Source organism: Thermobia domestica, chromosome 1, assembly GCF_964235325.1.
Source record: "Thermobia domestica chromosome 1, izTheDome1.hap1.1, whole genome shotgun sequence".
In the NCBI taxonomy this organism is placed as follows: Eukaryota; Metazoa; Arthropoda; class Insecta; order Zygentoma; family Lepismatidae; genus Thermobia; species Thermobia domestica.
The window spans coordinates 125,603,114-125,630,307 of NC_137454.1; the positions used below are offsets into that span (position 1 = coordinate 125,603,114).

The 27,194-nt window shown below is 37.0% G+C and overlaps 1 protein-coding gene across 1 annotated transcript in view; it reads left to right on the forward strand.

Moving 5' to 3' along the window:
• The window catches only part of LOC145688992 (insulin-degrading enzyme-like), an 81,829-nt gene extending 65,338 nt beyond the window's left edge, over nucleotides 1-16,491 (forward strand). The window contains 3 exon segments of the mRNA XM_081763143.1: nucleotides 1,250-1,459; nucleotides 14,275-14,409; nucleotides 15,977-16,491. Coding sequence (XP_081619269.1) covers nucleotides 1,250-1,459; nucleotides 14,275-14,409; nucleotides 15,977-16,084 — 453 coding nt within the window. The 3' untranslated portion in view covers nucleotides 16,085-16,491.
• Nucleotides 16,492-27,194: the final 10,703 nt, after the last annotated feature.

Sequence of the window (27,194 nt, forward strand, 5' to 3'; positions counted from 1 at the left end):
TCCAGTGGCCAAGGAACTTGGCTCATCCATCCTCATCTCAACACTTTTTGAGGCTGACGAACTTGGCTGCATTTTTTGCACCTCTGGTGTTTTTTGTTCAGATTAAGTATACAAAATAGGTAGATAATTCAAATTATTATTTATAATACACCATTTTTACTTGTTAACTACGTTCGTTTTGTAAGTCCTTTTGCTTTATTTTGGTATATCCTTGAAACCAGAGAGTCAATGTGGCCCTAAGAACTTCTCCGTAGCTTCCACATGACGTCGTTGTCGTTAGTAGAACGTCACCATGCCAGAGCTTTTTCAGGCTGGGTAATTAAATCCTGAATTGTTTCCATGGCAGACTCTGAGGTGTGAGTGTAGCGCTGTCCTTTTAAAAGAGGGCTCTTCTGTCCAGTATTTCTCCTCTTTTATCTTTGAAGATATTCAATCACTTCGTAAATCCTTAAGGAAAAAAAAACAACAAAAAAACACGTCATCATCTGCCGTACTGAAGGGTACTCATCCACAGCAACAAATCAAATACATAATACATATCAGCTTCAAACAGTTTCAAAGTGTTCAGGGGCGAATACATTTCTGCTCAGGAGTCATAAGACGTATGACTTACCGAGCATAAACTTTTGTGAAATGAAGCTTCTTTGTGATAATATGATATACTCACTCCTGAGATTCTGTGTGCTTTTTGACATGTTGACAGTCAGCGATCTTGCATAATCACGTCCTGCATGATATCTAGTTTACTTTAACCCATTGGTACACTTCACCAAAATATAATTGCGCGCCTGCGTTTTTCTAAGTCCCTTAAAACTGTCGATTTAGCAACAACGCATTCGAAGTAATAGGAGGGGAAGTCATAAGGAAAAAAAAAAAAAAATAACGAGACTTCCGAGCACAGCTTACAATTCGCTGTTTCATATACTCAGCTTCTCTTTTATTACTTAATGTAATGATCTTATCAATAAACTCAAAGATACTCATTTAGCCCCTCAAATTCGCATAGTAGACGGTTCAGAAAATTATATTAAGCGTTGAAGGTTTTATATATATGACTATGAACATTTAATTTCCTCACTTCCTGTCCCTACCAAAATACTGTTCCTCAACTAAGTCTTAAAAATGCTGACAGTTACGAGTAAAAATTGGACGTTTTTAATATAGCCGTGTGTGAAATAGCATTATTTTAAAGTTAGTCTGTATGTTTTCATGAATCTTAAAATCATTTTGTTTCTTTCGTCTTTTCTAGGATTATATTCGAGATATGAGTACGGAGGAATTCGAAAGACACAAGGAAGCCCTGGCAGCACAGCGCTTGGAAAAACCAAAGAAGCTGGCGGCGTTATCTGCGAGATACTGGTCCGAAATCACATCGCAGCAATATAATTTTGATAGAGCTAATATTGAAGTAGCATACTTAAGGACACTAAAGAAACAAGACGTAATTAAATTCTATGAGGTGAGTGTGTTTACGCTATAAAAGATATATATTCCTTATTACTGTATTTGATCATATTTCATGTATAGACACAGCTAAGATTCATATTATAAAACATATATCTAATAATAGTAAACTACAGTGTAGACGAAAGACAGGATGCAAGAAAATAACAACATACGATGATGTAGCTATATAGTGATTGAAATTTTCTGTTGTGAATCCCATTTATCTTCTTTTAAGTCTCCACTCATATTTTCATTGTAATTATGAAGGGAGGAAGGAATAAGGCATTAGTTGTTGGCAAATATCTTAATTAGTTGTGTATTTTAGTAACTACTTTAAAATAATGTATTACAATAATAACAAGTACAATTTAGCTTCCGAGGATTTTCTCGGTAATCCAGATATTCTCAGTTTCTCGTAATGCGGTAAGAAACGGAAAAGCCCCGAGAAAACCCACGGATGGAATGTCAACTACAAACTCAAGTGGCCCCGTGTCAAACCAGGAATCTCCTATCTTAGAGCCACCATGCCCACTAATATAGGTATCATGTTAAACCGCAAGCTGTACAAGTATTTATATCTGAAGGCTTTTCACTTTGGCTGTTGCATATTTTCTTTGCAGGAGCCTCCGGGAGAAGCCAATATTAATATACACTTTTTAATGCTTCATCATGTTTGTTTCGTGGTGAAGTTTACCTCAAGTGAAACATTTAGTCAAGCATTATTTAGTTTCATTATTTTTCTTTTGTTCCGGCTGCAGTTGATTTTCCTGAGAAATTTCTGCTATTACCACCATCTGAATAAGTTATTTAATGAGAGAAATTGACGCTTATTAGTAATAATTAATAATAAGTTTTACATATACCTTTTAATACGTCAAAATCATGTTTGATTTAAGATTAAAAAGTGAATATAGTCATAATATGTTAGAAAGATAGAGAAATCGAGCTTATACTATTTATAAAAATAATAAAATATCTAAAATACAAATCGTGCCCTCAAGTGGATTGCTTTAACATTATTGCCTAACATAAGATTCAGATGCAGAAATAAGCACAAAAAGTAGGGCTGGACGTCTTCGTAAAATCTTCAGAAAATTTGGGTAAAACTTAAGCAGAAGAATTATTTCGTGTACATATTAACTCAGTTAGGTTTTTACCAAGCAAATCACGAGACGAAACAATGAAACAAGAATTAAGAAACCCATTGGGGACGCAAAAATTTAAAGATAACAGAATGGCCTGTTTATTTAAACATCTTAGCACGTCGAGTCACAAGATTACTGAAGTAAAAATACTTCTCAAGTCTTTGTTATAAATAGAAAGGTATATTTTCGAATGACTTTCCATTAGAACGAAGAATCCAGGTTGGAATTTAGAGATAGGATACCTGGACAAGCAATGATAGAACATTACAAATAAATACAATTGTTTTATTTTACTAAGCGGGTTTATTTAATTTCACGTACAGGTTATATTCAACGAACTTAAAATTTCGTTACTGAATTTTCTTATGTACTTATGGGTGTGTGTGTGTCTGTTATTTGCGAATTTTTCAATTTTGAGCCCTCTATTCGGTCGAGCATCAAAAACTATCTGAAAAAGTGATAGAATTTTTCGCGTCGCTCTTATCGTTCTCGAGATATTGGCCAACAAAGTTCCTATTTCAGGAAAGAGGCATATCTCTGGAACCGTTAGTCATAGAGATACCATGTTGGTGTTGATCAATATTTAAATGGATGGTAAACATTTTGGTACCAAATAGTAACCGGTGGCCACTGGCCAGTGGACTACCGTTCCCCAGATATTGACCAAAAAAAGTTTGGATTTCGGGCAGAGGCGTAGCTAGAGATTTCGGCGCCCCGTACATTCACCTTACCAAGCTTTTTTAAAATTATTTATTTATTATTTTACAAATAAGCAGATTGTGTTGGTATGCTATTCTGAATTTTTATTAAGCTGCTTGGACAGACCATTGCAACAACCAAATGTGATCATTAAGAGTTACTATCAAGAGGCTTATTTTGGACTTTTTGTTAAATTTAACAAAACTACCTTTGGTTGTACTATGCAAATCCACTCGGAAAACAATTATGGAAATTTACAACTATTAACAACATTTCATAGCATCAATAAGAAATGAAATTTCAATACATTAGAAACTATGTGCTTTTAAAATGTTCGAAATGGGTGAAAGCATCAACTTCTAGTAATAATTGTGAACTTCTGTAATTTTATTCTGATGTAGCCATGCAAATAACATTTTAATTTCGATTCTCTCACGGTAAAAATATATTGTGAAATGTAACAGAAGTTGAGAAGGAGACTTCTTTGTGAATTTGTTAATATTGATAGATGGAGGTGAAGAATATCTTTAGTGTTTGTACTTGAAATCCAAAATATAGCTTGGCTACTACATGTGTTTGAAATTATAGTAATTACTTAATTCCTTAATGAATGAAAATTCTAAATTTAAGGTTACTTTAATGTGTGTATATCTTTTGTATGTAGATAGATAGATAAAAATATCACACAAAAAAGTAATACGTATGCACAAAAAAATCCTGGCGATACAAGTAGTTGATGGAGAAGTGATCCTAATAAATTCCTTCAAATTGGAAGCATTTCACATGTAAATAGAATAAAAAATATCACTGGTAGTGATCAGTGTTTGAAAAATACGAAATTCGTTGGATTAAGTTCTAACTTCTTAAGCCCCTATTCTATAACTGCTTCAAGTTCGAAAATATTATTCTCCTTGTTTACCTCCATTTGTAATATCCCGCGCAAACAGTAGCTTGCGTGCGTCTCTTCACTCCTCTCATTTTTTATACCTTCATTCTCACCGTCGTGATTACTCCGATTGGGTAGAAAAGCGTGATTAAGTAATAAAAATCATCATCATCAAAACGCCTAGAATGTATTCCAGATTTTGACCGTTTCTGATTTTGAAAACGCTCCTGCGTACACTATAAGTCATTACTTGCCGGCATGTATATTACACCGCATTAAGAATTCATACATGTTAACTTTAAGTAATAAGTAAAATCTTGTTGTGACTCTTATCGAAACGTTTGGACTGCGAGCTTAGCGAACCAGCAATTTTTTTAAAAATTTTTGCAAACCGACAACAATATTGGTGTAATAGGGCGCCAATACTCTTTCGGGACGCCACTTTGTTCACTCATTTCCAACACGTTTTCTTTCTTCTTACTCGTTCGGCGCCCTCTTGCTATCAGCGCCCGGGGCAACCGCCCCGCTCGCAACTCCCTCCGGGCTACAGCTCTGATTTCGGGAGATTTAAGGAGCCATATCTCGGGAACCGTAAGTCATAGGGAGATAATATTTTGCGTCCTGTCACTTCGTAATTCGTAATACTCAATTTGATGGAAACACGATTAAAGAGTACACCATGAGCATTCTCGTTAAAAGGATACATCAGACTGCGAGAGAAGAAAATAAAAATTAAAGAACAGAAGTATAAAGATAACCAAGGAAGTTCTGTCGCTTTTTCATCCACCACCTTCGAACATCGATATGTCAACTAAGACATACCTGGATGATCAAAATAGTCTCCTTTAGCATCGATGACCTTCTACCAGCGTTTTCGAAGGCCATGGATTCCATCGAGGTAGAACTCGGTGGCCATGAAGCGAAGAAGGTATCAAGTGCATTTTGCACATCTACTAGGGATTTAAATTGGCGTCCTCTAAGATGATTGTCTAATGGAACAGGTGATAATCGGACTGTGCAATGTCCAGGGAGTGTGTCGAGTGCAATAGTGTTTCCCATCTAAGGCGTAGAATGGTATCTCGGGTCATCCTAGCATCGTGGGGCTTAGCGTTGTTCTGTAACAGGAGGACCCCTTTCTGATTCAGAAGTGCTGGGTCCGTAGTTTTGAGTTTTTTTGAACACGGCTCAACTGCTGAAAGTACACAGTTGCATTGATGCTCTGGTCAGCCAGTAGCAGTTCCTGATGCACGATGCCGCAAGCAGTCCACTAAACACATAGGAGGACCTTCTGGCGCAGTGCTGGTTTCAGCTGTTTTGGAACTGGTTCATGGGATGCTAACCAATGATGATTGCGCTTTGGAACTTCGTACAGGACTCACTTCTCATCACGTCAACATCCTGTCCAGAAATGGCTACCTTCCTCAGATGAGACAGCAAAGAAACACAGGTGTCTGCTTGCGTTGCCTTCTGACCCGGAGTCAAATCATGTGGGAACCATCGATCCAACTTCTAGTGCTTCCAAGTTGATGGAGATGTTACCGAATCGTTCCTCCACTCACACTAAATTGTATTCCCAGTTCCTCATGTCTGGCCACTGTTCGCCCCAATTGATGCCTGAAGATGCTCATTTTGTACATGTGTTGGTCTTCCTGCACTTGGTGTGTCTTCTAGTGTTTCGTCACCGTCCTTAAGCTTGTTAAACCACCGCTGCACTGTCCACGTAGTCACAACACCCTCAGCAAAGGCCTGGCATATCTTCCGCCCCTTTGCATCTGCGTTTGATCCCAGTTTTAACTCGTACAGTATACACGCCCTCTGTGGGTGTCCCATGTTCACTCTGTTCTTACGCAAGTTCACGGTATAACTGAACTGCCACAACCAGGTAGTATGTTGGATATACACACACCAACAACTGACCTTCGCCTTATCTTCAATCACATTCAACTCACTGTGTGAGGACCAATTGATCACAGACTTTCATAAATAGCGAGAGAACTTTCTTGGTTACCTTTAGAACTGAGAAGCATCCAGGGGGGTATCATGCTGGAATACAGAATCCCTGCATTTTTCCCTCTACTTTAATATTCCTTTTCTTCTGTTCCCTACTTCCTTTTCCTGCGTGATAAGCGTTTTAGCAAATGTGCTTATGGTGTATTTCTTACAAGGGAAGAGAGGGAGATTATATATCGAAGTGGAAGATGGTTTATACACCAATCAAAAGCACTAATGACGCCTATTACGAAACAGTAATAAAAGTTTTCCGAATCCACATACTGTGCGAGTCATATGAGTATACAGGGTGTCCAGAAAGTCCGTTGCCACCCCTAGAAATCGCAAACGGTGAGACAGATGCCAAAACAGGAAAACACGTGTTCGATCATTTTAAAAGTACAACGCATTAAAGCAAAAAGTGTTGTCCCAGGGCCATCCACAGAGTCTCAGGCGGGATCCAACTCAAAAATTACAAATGGTAAAGGCAGGGGTGTAGCCACGGGGGGCCAATCGGGGCCAGACCCCCCAAATAATTTCCTGCCCCCCCCCCCCAAATGACCAGCTTTTAAAACATCATTGTAAGATTACCTCGCTTCAGTCACTTAAAAATAACAGAGTTTACATATAATTAATAATTTACAGTAAAATAGTATGGAAAAATACTATTTTACCATACCAATCGAAAAATAGTATGGTATCTCCTCCTTATACCAATCGGAAAAGAGTTGGTTTATTTTTTATTTTCTTTTATTTATTTATTTATTTATTTATTTTTACAGCAGATTACACAATTTACTGCTATTTATATTTGACACTTTGAAGACAAACGTTTCAACAAGGTATTGTAAATACTACCATAAAACAATGGTACTAAACTGATTTGTAAGTAGGCCTCCATTACATTTTTTTATATGCTGTAACTAGTATTTTAAAAGAAAACATATTTATATCAGATGAAAAATTTGGTGAAAAACAACGTTTTTCAGTATGGATTTCAATTAATTGGTAATTTTCAATTATTTTTACATGTCACCATCCCCCTTAGGAGTACTAATGGGGACTGAATTTGGATTTAAACGGCATCGGAAATGTCACTGTTCATATCAGCCACTCCGAAAACTATGATTCGACATTAATATGGGTCATTTTCGATCATTTTTGTATATCTTTCCCTTCTCTTTCAAGTGCACCTTCAAAGTGAAGCTATAAAAACCATCCCAGGCCCGAACCTCATCTACGTTGAAAATTTAATCGAAATCAGTCGGGTGGCTCAAGACTTGTTACAAATGTAGTCATTTCATTATATATATATATATATATATATATATATATATATATATATATATATATATATATATATATATATATATATATATATATATATATATATAGGGTAAACGGTAACTACATTGACAAATTTGGGCGGGTAATAGTACATCTAACAAGAAGCAAAAAAGAGTAGTAGTGAACATGGGGGAAATTCCGCCCAGTTTAGGAGTGACAGTGTGTCGAAAGCGTGAGAACATGAACTTCAGAGGCCAACAGCTTAAAAACAATACATCATAGAAAGTGCGGTTAAAAACGTCACTTAGAAAGTCATACCTACTCTGTTGAAAAATGCATGTTTGGAAACGCAGCTATCCGTGCACACGGGATTCCCCAAAGGAACGGAGGGATTCCCGGACATGCTGTAAAGGAAAGAAGTGTCACACGTTGTTAATCCCGTGCGCACAGTAGCTGCGTTTTCAAATATGCATTTTTCAATAGAGTAGGTATGACTTTCTAAGTGACGTTTTTAACCGCACTCTCCATGATGTATTGCTTTTAAGCTGTTGGTCTCTAAAGTTCATGTTCCCACGTTTTCAACACTATGTCATTCCTAAACGGGACAGAATTTTCCCATGTTCACTAGGACTTTTTTGCTTTTTTTTAAGATGTACTATCACCCGTCTAAGTTCGTCCATGTAGTTACCGTTCACCCTGTATATATAGATACATAGATAGATAAATAAATAATTACATTATTTCGGAAAGTTGCGAACTATATATAGCCTATATAAATGGAATCATACAGAAGTTATTCGAAGACGCACTAGACACCAGCATGACTGGTGAATGAAAAACCATGTGTGTATTACAATACAATAAAACTCCGTTTTGCGGCTATCGCAGTATTGCATTTACGTCACACGATTTTCTGGAGTTAGTTGTTAGTGATCGTAACCACCGCTTTAAAATTCCTTCGCGTTCCCACTTGCATCGCTATTTCTGAGAATATTATTTAAAACTTCTGATTCGAATCATTACCCACTCTTTTCTTCGAAGAAGTTTCGCATGTGAAACAGAAGAAACCTTTTTTTCTTGAAATATTTTCCGCGACGGAACAATGCACGATTTACAGACCTAAAAATATTAAAAACCTAATTCGTCGGATTTTAACGTCGTACTACTTTTTTATTATTATTTTTGGATTTGAATATTTCTGAAGAAATCGAGTTTATTCGCATTCTCGCACCGATTTAGGAAAAAAGAATTTGTAAAGTGGTAAACTGAAGTCCAAAGTCCAAAGAAGATGCTCGAAAGCTTGTTTACAAACGAGATGTCCCTGCTCCTTCATGTGTACAGCCACTTCGAATCTGTGGTCGACGAGGAACAGAACTCTGCATTGTTAACACTGACGAACTTCAAATGCACGAAGCATCCTGGATCTCGGAAGAAGAGGTCGATGTTATTTCTTTAAATCCTGTTTTAACTGCATCTTCCTCAGTACTTTCTCCTTGCCAATCACCAGTGACCTAAAATGATGGGTGCGATCTCCTTGGGGAAATGACAGTAGTTTTGAAAAATTAGGACTGGTTAATTAAACAACCTTATGGGGATAAAAGATTTTACGAATCTACCATTTTCTAATATTTTGATTTGTTAGCGAAAAACGCTACAAATATATTCACAATAATATAAGCATTTTGTTATAAAAAGTTCTACCATTAAAAATCGTTTTTTTATTGTAATAACCCCTAAAATAATCAAATAATGGAAAAACAAAGGTCAAAAAGTGTTACGTAACAAAGGGGAGGGATTCGGCCTTGCGTTACGAAGTGTGACAAGCAGGAAGGGGAGAGGGTGGTAAAAATTGGTCAAAAATAGCGTTACGTAATATGTGGACGGCCCCTAAAACAGGAAATGAGACATAGATGTTACTAAAATAATTATGTTTTTTTAGTCACGAATAATAAATAATTATTTTTGTCAGGAAATCTTAAAGAAAATAAGTGAAATTTCAAACAAAATCAGCCTTATGTAGATAGGTTCTGTGTACAAGGGCTTAAACTAATTATGCACAAAGGTATAACGTTTGGTCCGGGACAGTAATTATTGGTTAAACATAATAAAAACTACCTGGAATATAATTTAGGGACAAAAAGCAAATAATAATAATAATAATAATAATAATAATAATAATAATAATAATAATAATAATAATAATAATAATAATAATAATAAACTAAAACCAGTGTTTTTTAGTTTCCCGAAAGGAAACCAAAATTTGCCGGCTTTTTCAGGTCTCAAAAACACTAGCTGCAACATAATTTCTTTTGGCTTTGTAGCTGCCCCCTCCTCAAAAACGACGGGCCCCTCCTACATAAACCTGCTGGCTACACCCCTGGGTAAAGGGGTCAAGTAAAATATCGTTGGAAAGCTGTTGGGAAATGAAAGAAGACGGAATAAGCCTCGACTCTCTAAAATTAACATGTGCAAAGTGGCGGCCGGTCAAAATGTCAGCAAAAACGTCATCGTAAAATCTATGGCCACCTCCATAAATCTGAAACGGTGAGACAGATGTCAAAACAGGAGAAGACCTGTGTCATCATTTCAAAAGTACAATGATTGAAAGTAAAAATATTTGTCCCATGGTCCTCAGCAGGGTCCTACTCAAAATTTCCAAGTGGCAATGGGGATCAAGTAGCATATCGTTTGAAAGTTGTTGTTAAATGAAAGCAGATGGAACAAGTCTGGACGCTCTGCGATAACACTATGCAAATATCTTGCGTTTTAGTTCTTTCTGCAGTCGGGTTTTCGTTTGTTTTCACTTTAAATCATGTACGCATCGTAAAGAAAGAAAATGCCCTTACTGTGGGGTTCTGCTGTTTGGACCTAGTAATGTCTAAATAAATAAAAAAATAAAATAAAGAAAGAAAAGAAAAGAAATAACATTTGACATCTTTGAGTATAGAACAGACTAGTTAACATAACATATAATGTACAATAGTGGTACTTATGCTTGTTGTCGGGATTGTCAAGTATAAAATGATTCCAAAAAAAAAAAAAAAAAAATCGTACCAGGAACAGCAAATACGTGCAAGTGTCTCACAATGACAACAAGTGCCGATTGAAAAATTGAAAGTGAATGCGCTCGGAAAATCGAAATGAGGATACCTAGTTTTCAATCCAGCTTTTATGAAAGCATATTAGTTTATGCCATTGTATCTTGATGAGCTCATTTGATTACGCAAAATAGGCATGAACACTATACGGTGATCTCTCTGAAAAACTTTGTAATCACTGTGCTCGAGTTTCACGAAGTTTAAGGTAGTTTTCCCAAGTTACAAAGCCGTAGGCATCAAGTGGTTGGCAAAACCTTGTGCAATTCTTCGGAGTGTTTTCTACATGCAGTGAAATATCTTGAGGTAGATTATGTGCAATTCTCACTTGATTAGTGAATGATTTTCAATGGTCAAGCAAAACAAGATTCTTTTCTGTCGGTGAAGCTGCTTTCGCGAGTAGATCTGTGACAAATTTATCACAACCAGCTTGTGCCATGATACCACTAGGTGAAGCATCAAGGACTAGATTTTCTGTTTTCGTTGATGGCCAGACGAGTGGTCCAAAAATTCCACTAGGTTCCTCCAAAGTGATCATCATTTTTCCATACACTGTTCCATTCATTGCAATAATCGGTAAGATGGTAAATGAACGAGTCATTGCGCTTTCGGACTGCACTGATTTTTCAACTTCATCTTTACCAACGTAAGCAAGTGATCTTGTCTTTGTCATCTTTTAGTTGAATCCAGACTGATCAGCATTGAATACAAATGCTGGAGAAATTTGTGTACTATTGATCAGATCACGAATTTTCATTGACCATTGTTTGGCTTCATTCTGCAACCTTTCTTGATCTTCAAGGTATGGTTTGGTAACAAATGCAGTAATTCTTCTGCTGGTAATTCCGTGGTTGTTCTTGAATTTTTGTGTTCACCAATACGATGCATCAAACGAATGAGAGACATTATATTTTGTATCATATCGAGCAGCATAAATTCTCAGGTCTTCGTGTGGATATAAAGTCCTTTTGCTCGAGTTTGTTGGAAATCTGCAAGTGTGTCTTCATCAGTTCTCTTCAGAAAAGTTTCCCTGTCACCAACGAATTGAAGCTGTTTTTTCGATCGGCGTATTTCAGGCAAGTCTGGCGCCCATGAATATGTCTTACGAATTGATATGATTTTCCTGCATGTGCCGGCAGGTGTCCTTGCATAATCAATTAGTAATTTCTTCTCATCGTCAGTATATTTCTTCGAACCTCGTGGGCGACCGGATGATGCAGACGGCTCTCTGGATGATGTAAGACTATCACTCGGTATTTCTGCATCAATCATGAGAAAGTCGGTGAGAACAAGTGAGTCAGATATTGCATTAACCTTCTCTTAGCTTTCAGTCATGATGTTACTGATGATTGCCGCAAATTCAATTTCGCATTCACTTGTTGAAGATGACTTGATTCTATTATTACGGTTATAACTGTGGACTTGGTAGATGACAAGTGGTTACACATATATTCAATATTCATTTGTGGCATTTTTGCACCTGTAAACAAAACAAATGTTACATAACCTGAATATTCTTTCAATGTCAGCTTACAGCTGCGAGAACCACAACAGAACTGTCGGCTGGATTTGCATTTTTGTTTTTTAAGCGTCTAGGCAATGTAAGAATTTGCAGTTCGTTCGGTGTTCTTGTAATGTTCTGCCAGAAACCTCATTTTGCTTGAATCAATAGCAGAAAATGTTGTAGCGACGGACGTTCCGAAATGAGTTGTTACGTGATACGCTTCATGCAGATGACGTCACTAGCAGACAACATGCCATATTTGGTGTCATGCAATTGCTGATTTTCCGCGCTTCGCTTTTGAATTTCTCCCCCCTTCGTTCGCACCAACGGCGCTTGACTATTGCCTTGAGCAACGTGCCCCCCGCCAAAAACAAGTGTATGGAAGTAGTAATTCACTGCGCATGTAAAATGAACTACGATTTAGCACTTTTGTCAAACGTAAATCTCTAGGAAATCAGTTTCAGACTATATTCAAACCATTTTCGATACGATCTGATGCTATATTCGGTGGAAATGAGAAAACTTACAATTAAACATGCATATGACTCGCACCGTACATACATTTGGACTAATAATATTACAGTTTCTTAATGAACATAATTAGTGCTTTCGATTGGTGTATAAACCATCTTCCACTTCGATATATAATTTCCGTCTCTTTTCGTTTTCTATTCTTGTCGTTTCTTTTCTTCTTTTTTCCTTTCTTTTTTTCGTTCTTTCTTTCCTCACACATTAATGAGTCCCGAAGAGCAAAATCCCACAATAGGGGCATTTCCTTTCTTTACGTTGCGTACATGTATTAAAGTGAAAACAAACGAAACCCCGATTACAGAAAGAACTAAAACGCAAGATGTTTGCACAATATTATCGTAGAGCCCCTCCAGACTTCTTCCATCTGCTTTCATTTAACAACAACTTTAAAACGATATGCCGATATGCTACTTGATTCCCCTTGCCATTCGGAAATGTTGAGTATTGCCTCGTCTGGGACCCTGTGGAGGACCACGGGACAAATATTTTTATTTTCAATCATTGTACTTTTGAAATGATGATACAAGTGTTCTCCTGTTTGACATCTGTCTCACCGTTTCAAATTTATGGAGGTGGCCGTAGATTTTACAATGACGTTTTTGCTGACATTTTGACCGGCCGCCATTTTGCACATGTTAATTTTAGAGCTCCGAGACTTGTTCCGCGTTGTTTTATTTTCCAACAGCTTTCCAACGATATGCTACTTGACCCCTTTACTATTTGTAATTTTTGAGTTGGACCCCGCCTGGGACCCTGTGAGTGGCCCTGGGACAACACTTTTTGCTTTAATGCATTGTACTTTTAAAATGATCAAACACGTGTTTTCTTGTTTTGGCATCTGTCTCACCGTTTGCGATTTCTAGGGGTGGCAACGAACTTTCTGGACATCCTGTATACTCATATAACTCGCACAGTATATGGATTCGGAAAAATTTTATTATAGTTTCGTAATAGGCGTCATTAGTGCTTTCAGTTGGTGTATAAACCATCTTCCCTTTCGATATACCTAGGAATAATCTCCCTCTCTTCCCTTCTTAGTGTTGTAATTGTGCTTTCACTGTTTTCTGGTTAGTAGTGTATTTTCTATTCCTGCTTCGAGATGTGTATATATGAGTCCTTCCAGATACAATACAATACATAAAACGCACAAAAATAATATAACTATGCTATTACATCTTTTGTAAACAATCCACATAATCCATTTTATTCTGATGTCAAATGTCACCAGCGATCAGAAAATATTTTTCGTTGATAGAATACGTTTGTTTACCATGGCATGCTTGACTATAGGACACTGGCAAATGACAATTCTGAAACTGGGTCAGCAGAACTTTTCCTGCATTTGCCAATCTTCTAATTTTCTTAGGTTTCGGTGTCGAAGCATAAAACTTTTACATATTTTGGTGATTTGTCTGCAAAGTCCGTTAAGTACGTTGTGCAAGTGCATGTGAATAGTCTGTAGTTATATTTAAAATTTCCTGTTGGTTGCACACTTGTAAGTTTTCTTGTTTACTATCAAATGTGCCTAGGAAGGGAAATATTTTTAAAGTAGTGAAGAGTACAGTCATATTACGTACGTAGAGGAGTTTTATCTTAGATTGTTTCATTGCTTCCTTCTTATCCATGGTCACATGAGACCCTAAGTTCTTAATATTTGAGTAAGAAAGTAAACATTATTCTTTATTTCAGGACTTACTAAAACATACATCTGCGAAGCGTCATAAACTGGCTGTGCATGTAGTTTCAACAGCGGTAGGAGGAGCAGGTGAAGCTCCAGCTACTGCAACAGAAGATGGATTACAACCAGCCCCATCCTGTACGAAGGTAAGCAATGTCAAAACACGTAATATTATTTTTGAGTTTTACGTTCCACGAATATGTTCCGAGGCTTAGGAAAACTATGAAGATAATAATGAACGAAATGGTGGAATGAATGGTGATAATGAACAGAATGGGGAGAGGAAATGTACGCACACCATGTTTGTCCATCTCAAAGCTCACCTAACGAGAGCTGTAATCTATCCAGGAAACCATACACCAGAGATAAGCAATCTTCCACTGAGCCATATTATGTACCATAACATTAAGTGTCTAAAGTATTAGTTCTATTGAGAGTTACAAAGCCTCCTCCAAGTCATCAATCAAAAACGAATTAATCATTAATAACAGAAAGGAAACCAATCACATCTCGCGTCAGAAATAACTCCGGAATGAACTTGATTTGGGATTTTGCAAGGTTCTATACTAGTTCTATACTACTGCAAAATTTGGAAAATTTACTCCAAAAATAGATAAAATCATAAAGAACAATTAATAAAACATATATAACCATATACTTCTCAAAATATCGGAGTATTTCCAACAAAGTGGGCAATAAGCCAGATCTGGAAAAGGGACTAAAAATGACATTACCTATATACCTGCCTCCTAATTAATATAGATAAATCATTATTAATTAAAAGAGCTGTTTTTAATACTGATACTTTCTCTTCATCAGGAATATATGTAACACTTGCCAATGCAGTGAGTTCTATATTGACATGGCAAAACGCAACATTAAAATCGGGATCAATAAGCACATTAGATAAAAAAGAAAATCTGTTATTTTTCTTAAGACATTTGAAGTCGAGAAACTATAATCTTGCACAAACCAGGATACGACACTTTTCAAAAAAGTAACAGGAAAAGAGAAGGTTTCCAATCAAGGTACATTAACAAATAAAATAAAATAAAAGTGAAAAAAATAACTTCGACCAAACGAAGTTGATAGATATATAGAAGCATTGTTATATAAGTAAAATTTACTCAATTAAATTTGCACAAAATTGGAAATGCTGAGCCCCTTTCATAAAATACTTCATGTGGATTCCAAAATGCATAGTTTTTACTGATAAAATCTTTATTATCCACTTCTCTCCTCTAAACCTTCAAACAGCTCCGTGCTATCTTCGTGATCAAGGCTAACGATTTCGATGCGAAATATTAAAATTTCATTTATTCTCTCACAGAGGACAAAGTGAGGTCATTGTCATTTAGCTTTCGAAGTTCTCAACACACTTACCACAAAGTGCCCTCTCCATTGGTCTAGTGAATACCGACTCTGTAAACGTTATTTATAAATTAAACTGGTGAATGGACTGATAATATCGAAATTGTATTAATTATATGAAGTCTTTTCTCGGAAAATTAATGAATTCTTGAATTAATGAAAAGTTTTTTGATTATCACATACCGTGCTGAACAGCGAAAAGCAGTGGTCATGAATAGAATGCTCCATGTTGTAAATATTAGTTTTTGTTTTCTTTCTTTCCTTTCTTCATTCGCATCATGTATAGTATGTCAAATAATTCTTTTGTAATATTTCTTAAGTATATTCTTTTGTTTCTTTCAGGCGACGTATATTGAAGATATTACAGGCTTCAAGAGTAGCCAAGGTCTATTCCCGTTGGTACAACCGTTCATTAAACTACCACCAAAAGGAACAAAGTCAAAATTATGATGCTTCACAAAAGAGTAACTTTGTAGCAATTATTTAAACCACTTCGTAGCACAAACATTTGTTTGGAACTTACAATGGTGTACTATCTTGGGTCATTCAATATTTTTCGAAAGAAAAATCGTTTTTAGGAGATGGCATATTGGTATGTGTGCATGTATAGGTGTGTGTGTGTGTGTGTAAAAGAAGAAAAAAAAAAGAAAAAGTAATAATTCAGTTTGCGCATGTGTAAATATATAAACATATAATTACTGGGAAATTACAACTATTTTATCGTATATTTTTTTGTATTCGTTGTACAGAACGAAATCTTTTGCTGGGTTAGTAATATAAGCACAGAAAATCAAATCACTTGTTTCTATAGAATTGTCGTTGTGAGGATAACATAATAAAGCTTCTACGTTACCGTATTGCGTTCCGTAATTATTTCCTTTCTTATGTAGACACTTAACAGTTGCTGTGTTCTGAAAAGCAGACGTTCTGCTCCCTGACTAGTTTGAAATCCCCAAGTGAAATCCGATTATTTGTTTATTTATTTATTTATTTATTTTTAATTATCTACATTATACACAAAGAAGAAACTAGACGTCCCTTAAATACAGAAAGGCAGATTTGTTCTCATGAAATATTTGACATGATTATCACTGTATTGCGAGCGGTGGTAATAATTAGAAATAACGTAACTAAAAGACTAATAGTCACCGCAAGAAACAAACCACATCATTAGAAAGTACTTTCGAAGAACATCGTCTTCATCTTCAGCCTAGGCGCACTTCGAAAAGGATTTAAACCATAGGAAAGAAATTATGGATAGGTAAAAATGCTTCAAAAGAATTTTAAAAATATGCGAAGCAAAAATCTTCTTGTCACTATAAATAGACGTATGTTAATAGCAATTCACTTGTCACTGTTCACTGTTGTTTAATTCAGATAAAGGTGACATAAATGCCATTTGGAGCAGTTTTTTTTTTTATTACTACTCATTTCCGCCGTCTGGAAGGTAATGAAAAAAGTAAAACAGTAAACAACAGTGAACAGAGACAAGTGAATTACTGTTAACATATGTCTTATTTCTAGTGGCAAGATTGTTGATTCTTATATTTTTAAAATTCTTTTTAATTATTTTTACCTACCCATAATTTCTTTCCTATAGTTTAAATCCTTTTCGAAGTATGCCTAGGCTGTAGATGAAGACTATGTGTTCTTCGAAAGTACTTCCTAATGATATGTTTTTTGCGGTGACTATTAGCCTTTTAGTTACGTTATTTTTATTTGACATGATGTTTTTCCTCTTTCCCGTCCTCTTTCTTGAAAAATAAAAAAATAAAAATAAAAACGCTGCTCATTTACATGTGCAAGGTGAAATTATAAGATCATTGCACATGACAATAATTGGAATGCTAAATTAACCCAGGTTAACTGAGGCCTACCGTGTGGAAATAAAGCAAGTAGAGGGACGACGTAAGATGGCATAATTAAAGCAACAGTACCACAGAATTGGAGGACTTGTTCTCATTAGTTTGTGGATTGGCACATCTCAAGCAAGTTTTTGCTATTATAGATGATAGGTTGAGTTAATGGAATTGAAATGTTCGACTGACGTGAATCACTTTCGAAGGACAAAGACCTGAAAATTACAATACCCGCGTAGTAGTCTCCGGTTTAAGTCACACAATATAATATGACATTATGTTATAACCTACACACAATATAATTGTAGTTAATAAAATGTGTTTATATAATATTGATATTATCATAGTAGTGCACTTTGTTCATTGGGACAGCAGACTTTTATAGAGCCGCAGATAAATGCCGAATCTATAAATAGTTGCAAAGCAAAAGCAAATTGGTGTGTCATAGTAACGGTTTCTCATGAAAAATAATATTGTGTAGCCCACTGCATTTCCACTTTTCGATTACTTTTGTCTATTTTAAAGATATTACACAAAAACAGTAGAATTTGCTGTAGTTTTTCGTCCCAATGAAGCTCCTTGCAGACCTCTGCTTCCTTCTGTGCCAACTATGATCAAAGCTCCACTCCATGCTTCTATACATGGAGGCCACAATATTTCTAATTTCAAGTTGTTTCTATTCGGGTCTTTGGTGAAGTTTCAAACGTTCCCAGAGATCCAATGTAGATAAATACAGTCTGAATATCACCCAGGGTTAGTAAGTATTGCCTGAAACTCAATCCACTTTCAACCAATCGTCTGAGTTTTTTCAAGCCAAGTTATTAGAGGAACTCAGGCCAAAATGGAATCCAACCCCCAGAGATTGCATGAGGTGTAGTACAACACAAATTTGCTGAAAATCATCAAAATAATGTTAAAAAAGTCACTGTTAGACTAAAATGATTATGAAACCTATAAATACTTTGTATTATTCATAGCTTCTTTTTACTGCGACATGAAAAGATTTAGATACTTTAACTAGTGTCGATGGATAGGCCTAACACATTCGGACTGCTGCAAGGTAAATTTACTTGTGCAGTTCTGAATATAACAATATATAACAAAATACAGTCCGCTTTAATATATAAAAACGAACTACTAAGATGCCTAAAACGAATGATTCATGATCCTCTTCTTTCCTGTAGTGAACCACTATTGACACACTATAGATCAGTATGAAAATGAGTAGCAAGGATAGTAACTGTGAATATTATGAAAATACTTCTTGACACTACTTTTAATACGTGCAGCGAAATATCTATAATTTCGTGATATAAAAAGTATCGCCGCTTAGGACTGTGATTTATTGATATTTTGTTATCAATTCGCTAGTTTGTCGTTTCATGTCGTCTTCGTAATGAATCCACTGTTACCAGCTCCTATTTCTTGTATTCCAAAGAGTACTAGAAAAAACAGCTCTAGAGATTTATCAGCATATAAGTACAATGTACAATAACACTTATAATGTGAAGTCTTATTAAAATAGCTAAATGTAATGGCTGGGAAACAAGGTCCCCATTACAAACAAGACTTTGAAACAAGGGTCCCATTAAAAGTAGTGCTGGGAAACAGGTGCCCCATTACATGCAGGGCTAGGAAACAAATGCCCCATTACATACAGGGCTGGGAAACGGGGCCCCATTATGAGCGGGACTGGGAAGCGGGCCCCCATTATAAGCAGAGCTGGGAAACAGGGACCCATTACAAACGAGGCTCTGAAACAGTGGCTCCATTACAATCGGGGCTAGGAAACAGGAACTCCATTTCAAGCAGGGTTGGGAAACAGAGGTCTGATTATAAGCGAGGCCCCCATTACTTGCTTCATAAGAGCCTAGTGCTTAATACAAAATACCGTTGTTGTATTGTGTTTTATCTTATTTACTTTCTCTTATTATTTGAAAATTGTGTTACAACCAGTCTTTGTCTTTAAAATTTTTTGGGGCCCCCAAGAGAGTGGAGTCCTAAGCTATAGCTTGTTTAGCTTATACGTAAATCCGGCACTGACCGCATGTATTTGCTCGGTCATGAGGGAAGTTCTTCCTTGCCAACAAGTGATCAAGATACCAGAAGAAATGTAGTCAGTGAGAAAGATCGAGAGAATAGTGGGTGAGATACAATTTCATACTACAACTTACAGTCTGCACTGTCATTTGAACAACATGCGGACTTGTATTGTCTTGCAACTTAAGGACACCATGTCTATTAATAATTGGTGGATGCTTGCGGATAAATTTCTAGTGGATTAGAGTTCATTACTGTAATGATCTGCTATGATGGTTTCGCTTTGACGGAGAAAGACATGTTGGATTACCACCACGTTCTGCAGATACAGTTGTAATTTTGGAAACCGTCCTGGCCGTTGAAAACGATCCCATCACTGTCTCAACAGTTTACGATTGTTATAGTAGATTTATTTTGATCAGAAGTGACAATCCGATAAAGGAAACTTTCCAGTGTTTACGAACACTGCTCACCTCCAGGTGGTGATCCTTGTTCATCGGTGTCCACTTGTGTGACACTGTTAACCTTACCGATTTCTAAGAACCGCGGAATGACAACGGTACGTCTAACTAGTATGCAACTGTGCGAACAGTTTTCCGAGGGTTCACTTCCACGGTATTCCTGAGAAAGTCATCAGAACATGCTGTTGGTCGGGGACCACAAGACTCATTTTTCAATATTACCACCGGCACGAAATTTTACGTACCGTACAAGCACATACAGCACTCCTGGGCTAATGCACTGTTAATGTTTTTCGCGGCTAGATGTGATGCAGAATATCCCAGCTGGGACTTCGGTAATTTTAAAATTAATGTACAAAAGTGCTAAAAAGTTGTACCATAGAAATATCGGTAGGGGGACATGGTTGGCGTACTCTGTGATATTACAATGTTAACAGTGTTGCTAACCCAAGCTAAAGTTGTAATTTTTCAAATAGCAAAATCAGAAAGCCAAAATATGTATACGAAAAATTTCAATGGCGGCATCATCAAAGGAAACAATCGATGATACCTCCCTCCTTTTTATGAGATAAATAGTAGTAATTTTGGGCATAGTTTACAAAATTACTGTTGCTTATTAAGAGTGGGTGGGGCTATCTTTATGTCAACCTGGCCCGCCCACACACGTACTAATTTTAAAACATGTACCAAAAATTAGTGCTGATGATCTATAATGTTTAAGAGAAATGGCTATTTGACAAGCGTTAAAAAAAAAGGTTCTGAGTGGGGTTAAGCACCACCCACTCAACCGATTGAGATGAAATCACATACACAAAGTTAGTGTTAAATTAATGCTGATAATACAGCATAAAAAGAAAATTAGTGTTATTATCAGAAGGTCAAAAGTTATTCGAAGATCTCTTATAGCGGAGTCATCAAAGAAAACGATCACTCATTTTTATGATGGAACTAGCAGAATACCCGTTCTTCGAACGGGAAGAACACGTTCCATTTTGGACATAAAGAGGTAAATTTGGATTTAAACGGCATCGGAAGTGTCACTGTTCATCTCAGTGACCTCGAAAGCTATGGATGCGACACTAATATTAAGTCATTTTCTAACATTTTTAAACATTTGCCCCTTCTCCCTCCCCTAAGTTGCACCGTCAGAGTGAAATGATAAAAACCATCCCAGAAATGAACGTTATCTATGTTGAAAATTGGATCGAGATCGGTCGGATTTTCTTTCTATGCGGTATCCTTAGCACTAAAGGGCACTCATTTTTGACGTGTGTTTTAAAATTAGTACCAGTGTGGTTGGGTCCAGGTTCTGATGACCTACAATGTTAAAGAAATTTGTGCTGTTACTCATACGTAGAGACATGATTTTCTGGTGACACGCGAAAACGCAAAATGTATCAGTTTTGTGTACCTAAAATATATACTTTTTCACCATTTATTAGGCCATATAACGCTCGCGATTAAACGCGAAATTCTGTCGAATTAGCGAAATTTGCAACAAGTCCCAATATTCCACGAAATTTACTCAAAAGTGACAATTTTTCAACGCAATGTGATGAAAATTCTCATTTTTGAGAAAACAGACCACCATGATTTTTTGAAATTTTACATGCGAGCTCCAAACGGTATCTACGGGTAAAGTGGATAGTGTGGAAAGAGTGTTGCGCGGTATGTTAAATCAGCATTCAGAAATCGCTGGGAAGTGTCTCCAACTAATGTACACTCCTGTCCAAAATTATTGTCACATGTCTATAAATATGTTGTTGTAGGAATATAATTTGATAACGAATTTGCCCCGTATTTCTTACATTTTTAGTATGTGTATAATCGGCAAAGAAATGTACGTGGCAAATTTCATGTCAAAAGAGCAGTAAATAAGAACAATAAAACGAAAATAAAAACTTTCTTGTCTATTTAGCAACATTTTGTTTCACTCATACTAATTTTCGTATTAATAATTCTTTCCCTATGAAATTTACCACAAATATTCATTTCCCGATTATACGTAGTATCAGTATTAAAAGTATCCTACAAAAGCATTATCAAATTATGTCTTAGAGAAAGACAGTTATAGATATGTGACAAACATTTTGGATATGAGTGTACATATCAGTTTCGAATGTTGATGTGGAGAGGGCTCTCTCTTCTTACAATGACATACTTACCGACAAAAGAACAAATTTAACACCAGAAAACATTGAAACAATGCTTAAGTGTTATTTGCATAAGTAAACTGTGAACACTAAAGTTATTTTTTCTATTAATGTTCTCTGTGTGTGTGTCTTTTCTTTAAATGATACTTTTATTCAGTGAGGATGCTTAGTGTTATTTTTTAAAAACTCAAATATTGTTTGATGTAGTCATGCTTAAGCTCATATCATGGTAATTGATGAGTGGAAATTAAGGTGAAATATAAAGTAAATAATTGTAATTGCCAAGGAAAATAGTGTTCTTACATCGAATTTTTATTCACGATTTTATCCCGCTTTACGCGTATTTTTTATAACAAAATTGCGAATTTTTATTTACCACAAAATCGTGTCTCTACTCATACGTCAAAAACAAAAAAGAATTCCGGCTAGGGCTTCGTTCACGCTCGCTTTACCCACTCAACCAACTTTACAAAACAGCACTTTCTCTCTCTCTCTCTCTCTCTCTCTCTCTCTCTCTCCCTCCCTCCCTCCCTCCCTCTTTTTTTTTTTTTTTTTTTTTTTTTTTTTTTTTTTTTTTTTAATGCGGCATTGTCCGCATTAATGTAGCTTACGGCCGTAGTTTACAAAATAAGTGTTGCGTTATTGAAAGTTCATGCGCGTATCTTTACCTGAAATCAGTGCTATCCACTTTTATTAATGGAAAGTTTGTCAAAAATTACTGCTAAATTAGTGCTAACGATACTACATAGAAAGGAAATTAATGTTATTAGAAGAAAACCAAGAGCACAAGTTTTCTGTCTATGCGATATCGCCACTACTAATTTTTGCATAGAGAACAAAGTTAGCGCTGTATTACCGTATTAGAAGTCAGTGGGGGCTATCGTCATGTGAAGACAGAACCACATACTTTTGTTAATCTAGCTGTAATTTTGGAAAGTATGCCAACACTTAGTGTTAAAATAGTGGTGACGATACCGCATAGAAATAAAATTAGTGCTCTTAGCAGTAAGCCAAAGATTCGAAATATCTAATGGTGGCATCATTAAAACAAAAAAATGAATTCTCAATTTCACGATGAGATGATGCAGGAAATTTTCTTTAAAATAGGATGAATTTCTTTAAGATTTTTCTTAGAATAGGTGACAAAGAAAGTGGATTCTGATTACATGCTGTATGTTCCGTTTCTGATCCCCTGTGAAAGACGTTCTTTCATAAATTTATGTCAGTGGGTTATCATCAGTCGTGTTTTAAAAATCTTACTTCAAGACTAATTTTTGACTCGGTTTTTATTACGATGAATAGGCTTTATACCGATATCTCCGAGAGATTCGTTGTGGCTGTGTAGATAGCATATGCGCCTTTGGCGCGGGAGACCCAAGTTCGATTTCCGACCGGAGCTCATGTCGTTTGGATCCCATGGTTAAGTTGTAAGTCCACGTCTCATATAGCCTTGTTATTGAAAAGAACGCTAAACTCAAATCAAACCAAATCCATTTCTGTCGGTTAACAGGTTCACGCTCCCCCTCCGTCCTTCCAAATGTTGGCGCCCAATTTCTCCGTTGTAATATGAGCACACATTTCTTTTCCTGCATGTGATCAGCACAATTGCAGCACTAATTCTTGACATAGTTCCCATTCTAATCAGCTAAACCATTTAACTGGGAAGGTCTAGGTTCACGCTGCCCCTCCTTTAATCATTGAGCTTGCTCTGGTCCATGTGCACTGGAAGGTCTCCTCTGTTTAACTTCAGATTCATGTTTCGGGTGGTCCACTTTTTTAGAAAAAAATTAGTCACATGACGGATGTAGTCGATAAGGCCATCATCTTGGATTCCAATATGGCAGCAATGCGACCACATCCATTTATGCTTATACGGTAATATCTCATCATAAAACTTAGATACAAACTTCGTTCTGGTGCCAAATTTAAGATGATGCACGTTTTAAGTGATTCGGGTTAACTCCGTTCCTTTACGTTGCCGACATTTTTAAATATGACGTCTATTATAGTGAAAAATAGCTTTCTCAGTTTCATTACGTTCGTTCCATAGTGGATTACTACGAAACTGCCGAAATAAACGTTATTGAGTGGAGTCTCACCTTTTAAACGGTACCTATATTATTCCTATACCTTAAAAACACCATTTTATGTAGCGCAAGGTGTTGGATTTTGAGAAATTAAATTGTGCTAAACAAAGTGGCATGCGCAGGTACTCCTACAAATAAAGACTGAAAACATTTGGAAAGGTAAGTAGTATACGTTATTTTGGAAACTCTGCACCTCCTGACAAAAATAGAATTTGGGCATTGACCTACACTGACGTCATCAGTGTGATGGCCAAGCGGGAGCGTTCACTGGTCCCATGTGCATTTTACCTCAGGTTCATGTTTGGTCACATGACTTAGGTGTGGCCTGTAAGGCCTCTATCTTGAATTCCACTATGGCCACTCTGTCGCCTGTATATTTTGCATTTATGTCCACTTCGTCGCAAAATTTCGCGTTCGATGATATCTTATCTGAACAAATTTGAAGGAAGTTAATTGTACACAAATATTTTTCGATTCCGGGTGAAACCAGCAGTGTGCTTCTCTTTGATATGGTGAAGGCGTCTACAGAATTACTATTAAAAAAAAAAAAAAAAAAAAAAAAAAAAAAAAAAAAAAACAGCTGTTGTTACCAGACAAATTTTAAAAAGTATCATCATTGGATTGGGAGGTTTCCACGTTTCAAAAGAAATCATTACCTGTCTCGGTGATTATGATTACCGGATAGTGGTATAGAAAATGTGTATGTTAAGACTGAAACGTTGGATCACACGTTGTAGAGTATTGTAACAAGGAAGTGGGTGAAGTGGTACGTGGGGTTCTATACGTGTTATATGTCGTTGGAAAGGTCACACCGAGTACATCCTACCTGTGAAATATCTCACTTGAATGGGGCCTATAGGAGGCGTGGCGACCATTTGTAGATCCTAACAAGGCACACATCGAAACACCAGAAAACGTGGACAAAGTGGGAGGCTATGAAGTAATTGTTTTGAGACATGGTATATATATTTTTTTTATTCTCCACTACCCTTGCCTTTGCCAAATATTTTGGTCTTATCGACAGACGCAACTGCCCATTCTGAATAATCTCTATCCTGGTATATGTAGGTGTAGAAGGTAGCTGGATACGAATCTGACATCAAATGTTTACAAATCAAAATGGCGGACACCGATTATAAAAAACAAGCTATAGAACTGAAGTTCGGTATATAGAGATAATTGACGTCGCTATATGTATGAGTCGGATACCAAAAGAGTAAAATTCAAAATCGCGGATCCAAGATGCCAGACAAAATGAAAATATATACACAGTGCGTTCCACGAATAACACTAAGGACCACCTCGTGAAGAAACCAAGGCAGATAGAAACATGAAACCTTTTGGAACCTTCAAGGGATAAAAGGCAACATTATGCTGAGAAGGAGAATCCCCACAAGGAGGGCTAAAGGGGGTTACTGGGGGTAACTCAAAAATTTTAAATAGCAACCCTAATCGTGTGGTACCTCGTTTGAAAGGTAATCACGAGTAAAGACCACTTGTGAAAATTTTAAGTCGCTAACATGTCCATAGCCAACATGGCGGCCTTCCGTAAAGGACGGTCGAAGTGCGTTCAACGAATAACACTAAAGCTCGTCTCCCGAAGAAACGAAGGCAGATAGAAACATGAAACCTTTTGGAACCTTCAAGGAAAAGACAACATTATGCTGAGAAGGAGAATCTTCACAAGGGGGGCTAAAGGGGGTTACTGGGGGTAACTCAAAAATTTTGAATAGCAACCCCCATCGTGTGGTACCTCGCTGGAAAAGTAATCGCGTATAGAGACCAGACCGTGTCCACAACAAACTCTAAAGTCTAACGTAGGTCTAGTTCGGAACGAATGCACAATACACATACCACTGAAAAATCTGAACCCTCCGAGGCTCGAACCCCGGACCGCACTTGTACTGAACCAACACTTTACCATTGCGCTACTGTCGAACTGCTACTCTTACGGACGAGGAGATGTAGTTCTTGATGACGAGTTGCCCGTGGTGGCGCTTTGGTGTTGGACACACGTACTTTAGCAAAGCTACTCTGTTTACTCGTGCACCACTATTAGATGTGCTTTTCCGACCAACAGTGCGCTACATTACAACCCGGAACAGTAGGTCTGAAGGACGTAGACGTGTGTTTGTGCTGGTGCGTTTGACCATCCTACATTGCATACATAATGTGGTCTCTTGAACAGAGAATTGAAATTGTGTTACTCTTTGGTGCTACGAATCGTTCGTACAGTGCAACAGCACGGTTGTTCAATGAACAAAATGTGCGCAACCCAATTAGTGTTTCTTCTGTACGCCATTTATTAATCAAATTCTTTACGACAGGCAGTGTGACCAATGCCCCAAAACCTCGAAACCCTAGTGTTGCTACGGAAGAAACACAGATACAAGTGTTGGCGGAGCTGAATGTGCATCCTCAACAGTCCATAACAACTGTGGCTCAAACGTGTGGTGTGTCACGCACAACGACATACAGAATCTTAAAAAAAAAACATACCTTCCATCCATACAAACTACATATGGTCCAGGAGTTAAGTGATCATGATCCCGATATGCGTATCGAGTTTTGTGAGCAGATGTGTGAGGCATTGGCACGTGGGACCATTGTGCTGAAAAACGTGTGTTTCAGCGATGAGAGTACGTTCTACTTGAATGGCAAGGTCAACAGGCATAACTGCCGATATTGGTGTGACACAAACCCTCATGTATTTCGTGAAGGCAACACTCATCACCCAGAGTCGCTGAATGTCTGGGCGGGTATCTTAGGTAATCACATAATCGGGACCCTCTTCATCGATGGAATATTAACAGGTGGGAAGTACCTGGCGCTGCTGCAAGACTTTATTGCACCGTTGATTGTCGAGGCAATGGAAGAGAATCCGCAAGAATTTGGAGAGATTCCGCCCGTTTTTCAGCATGACGGCTGTTCTGCCCATTTTCACCGCCTTGTACGTGACT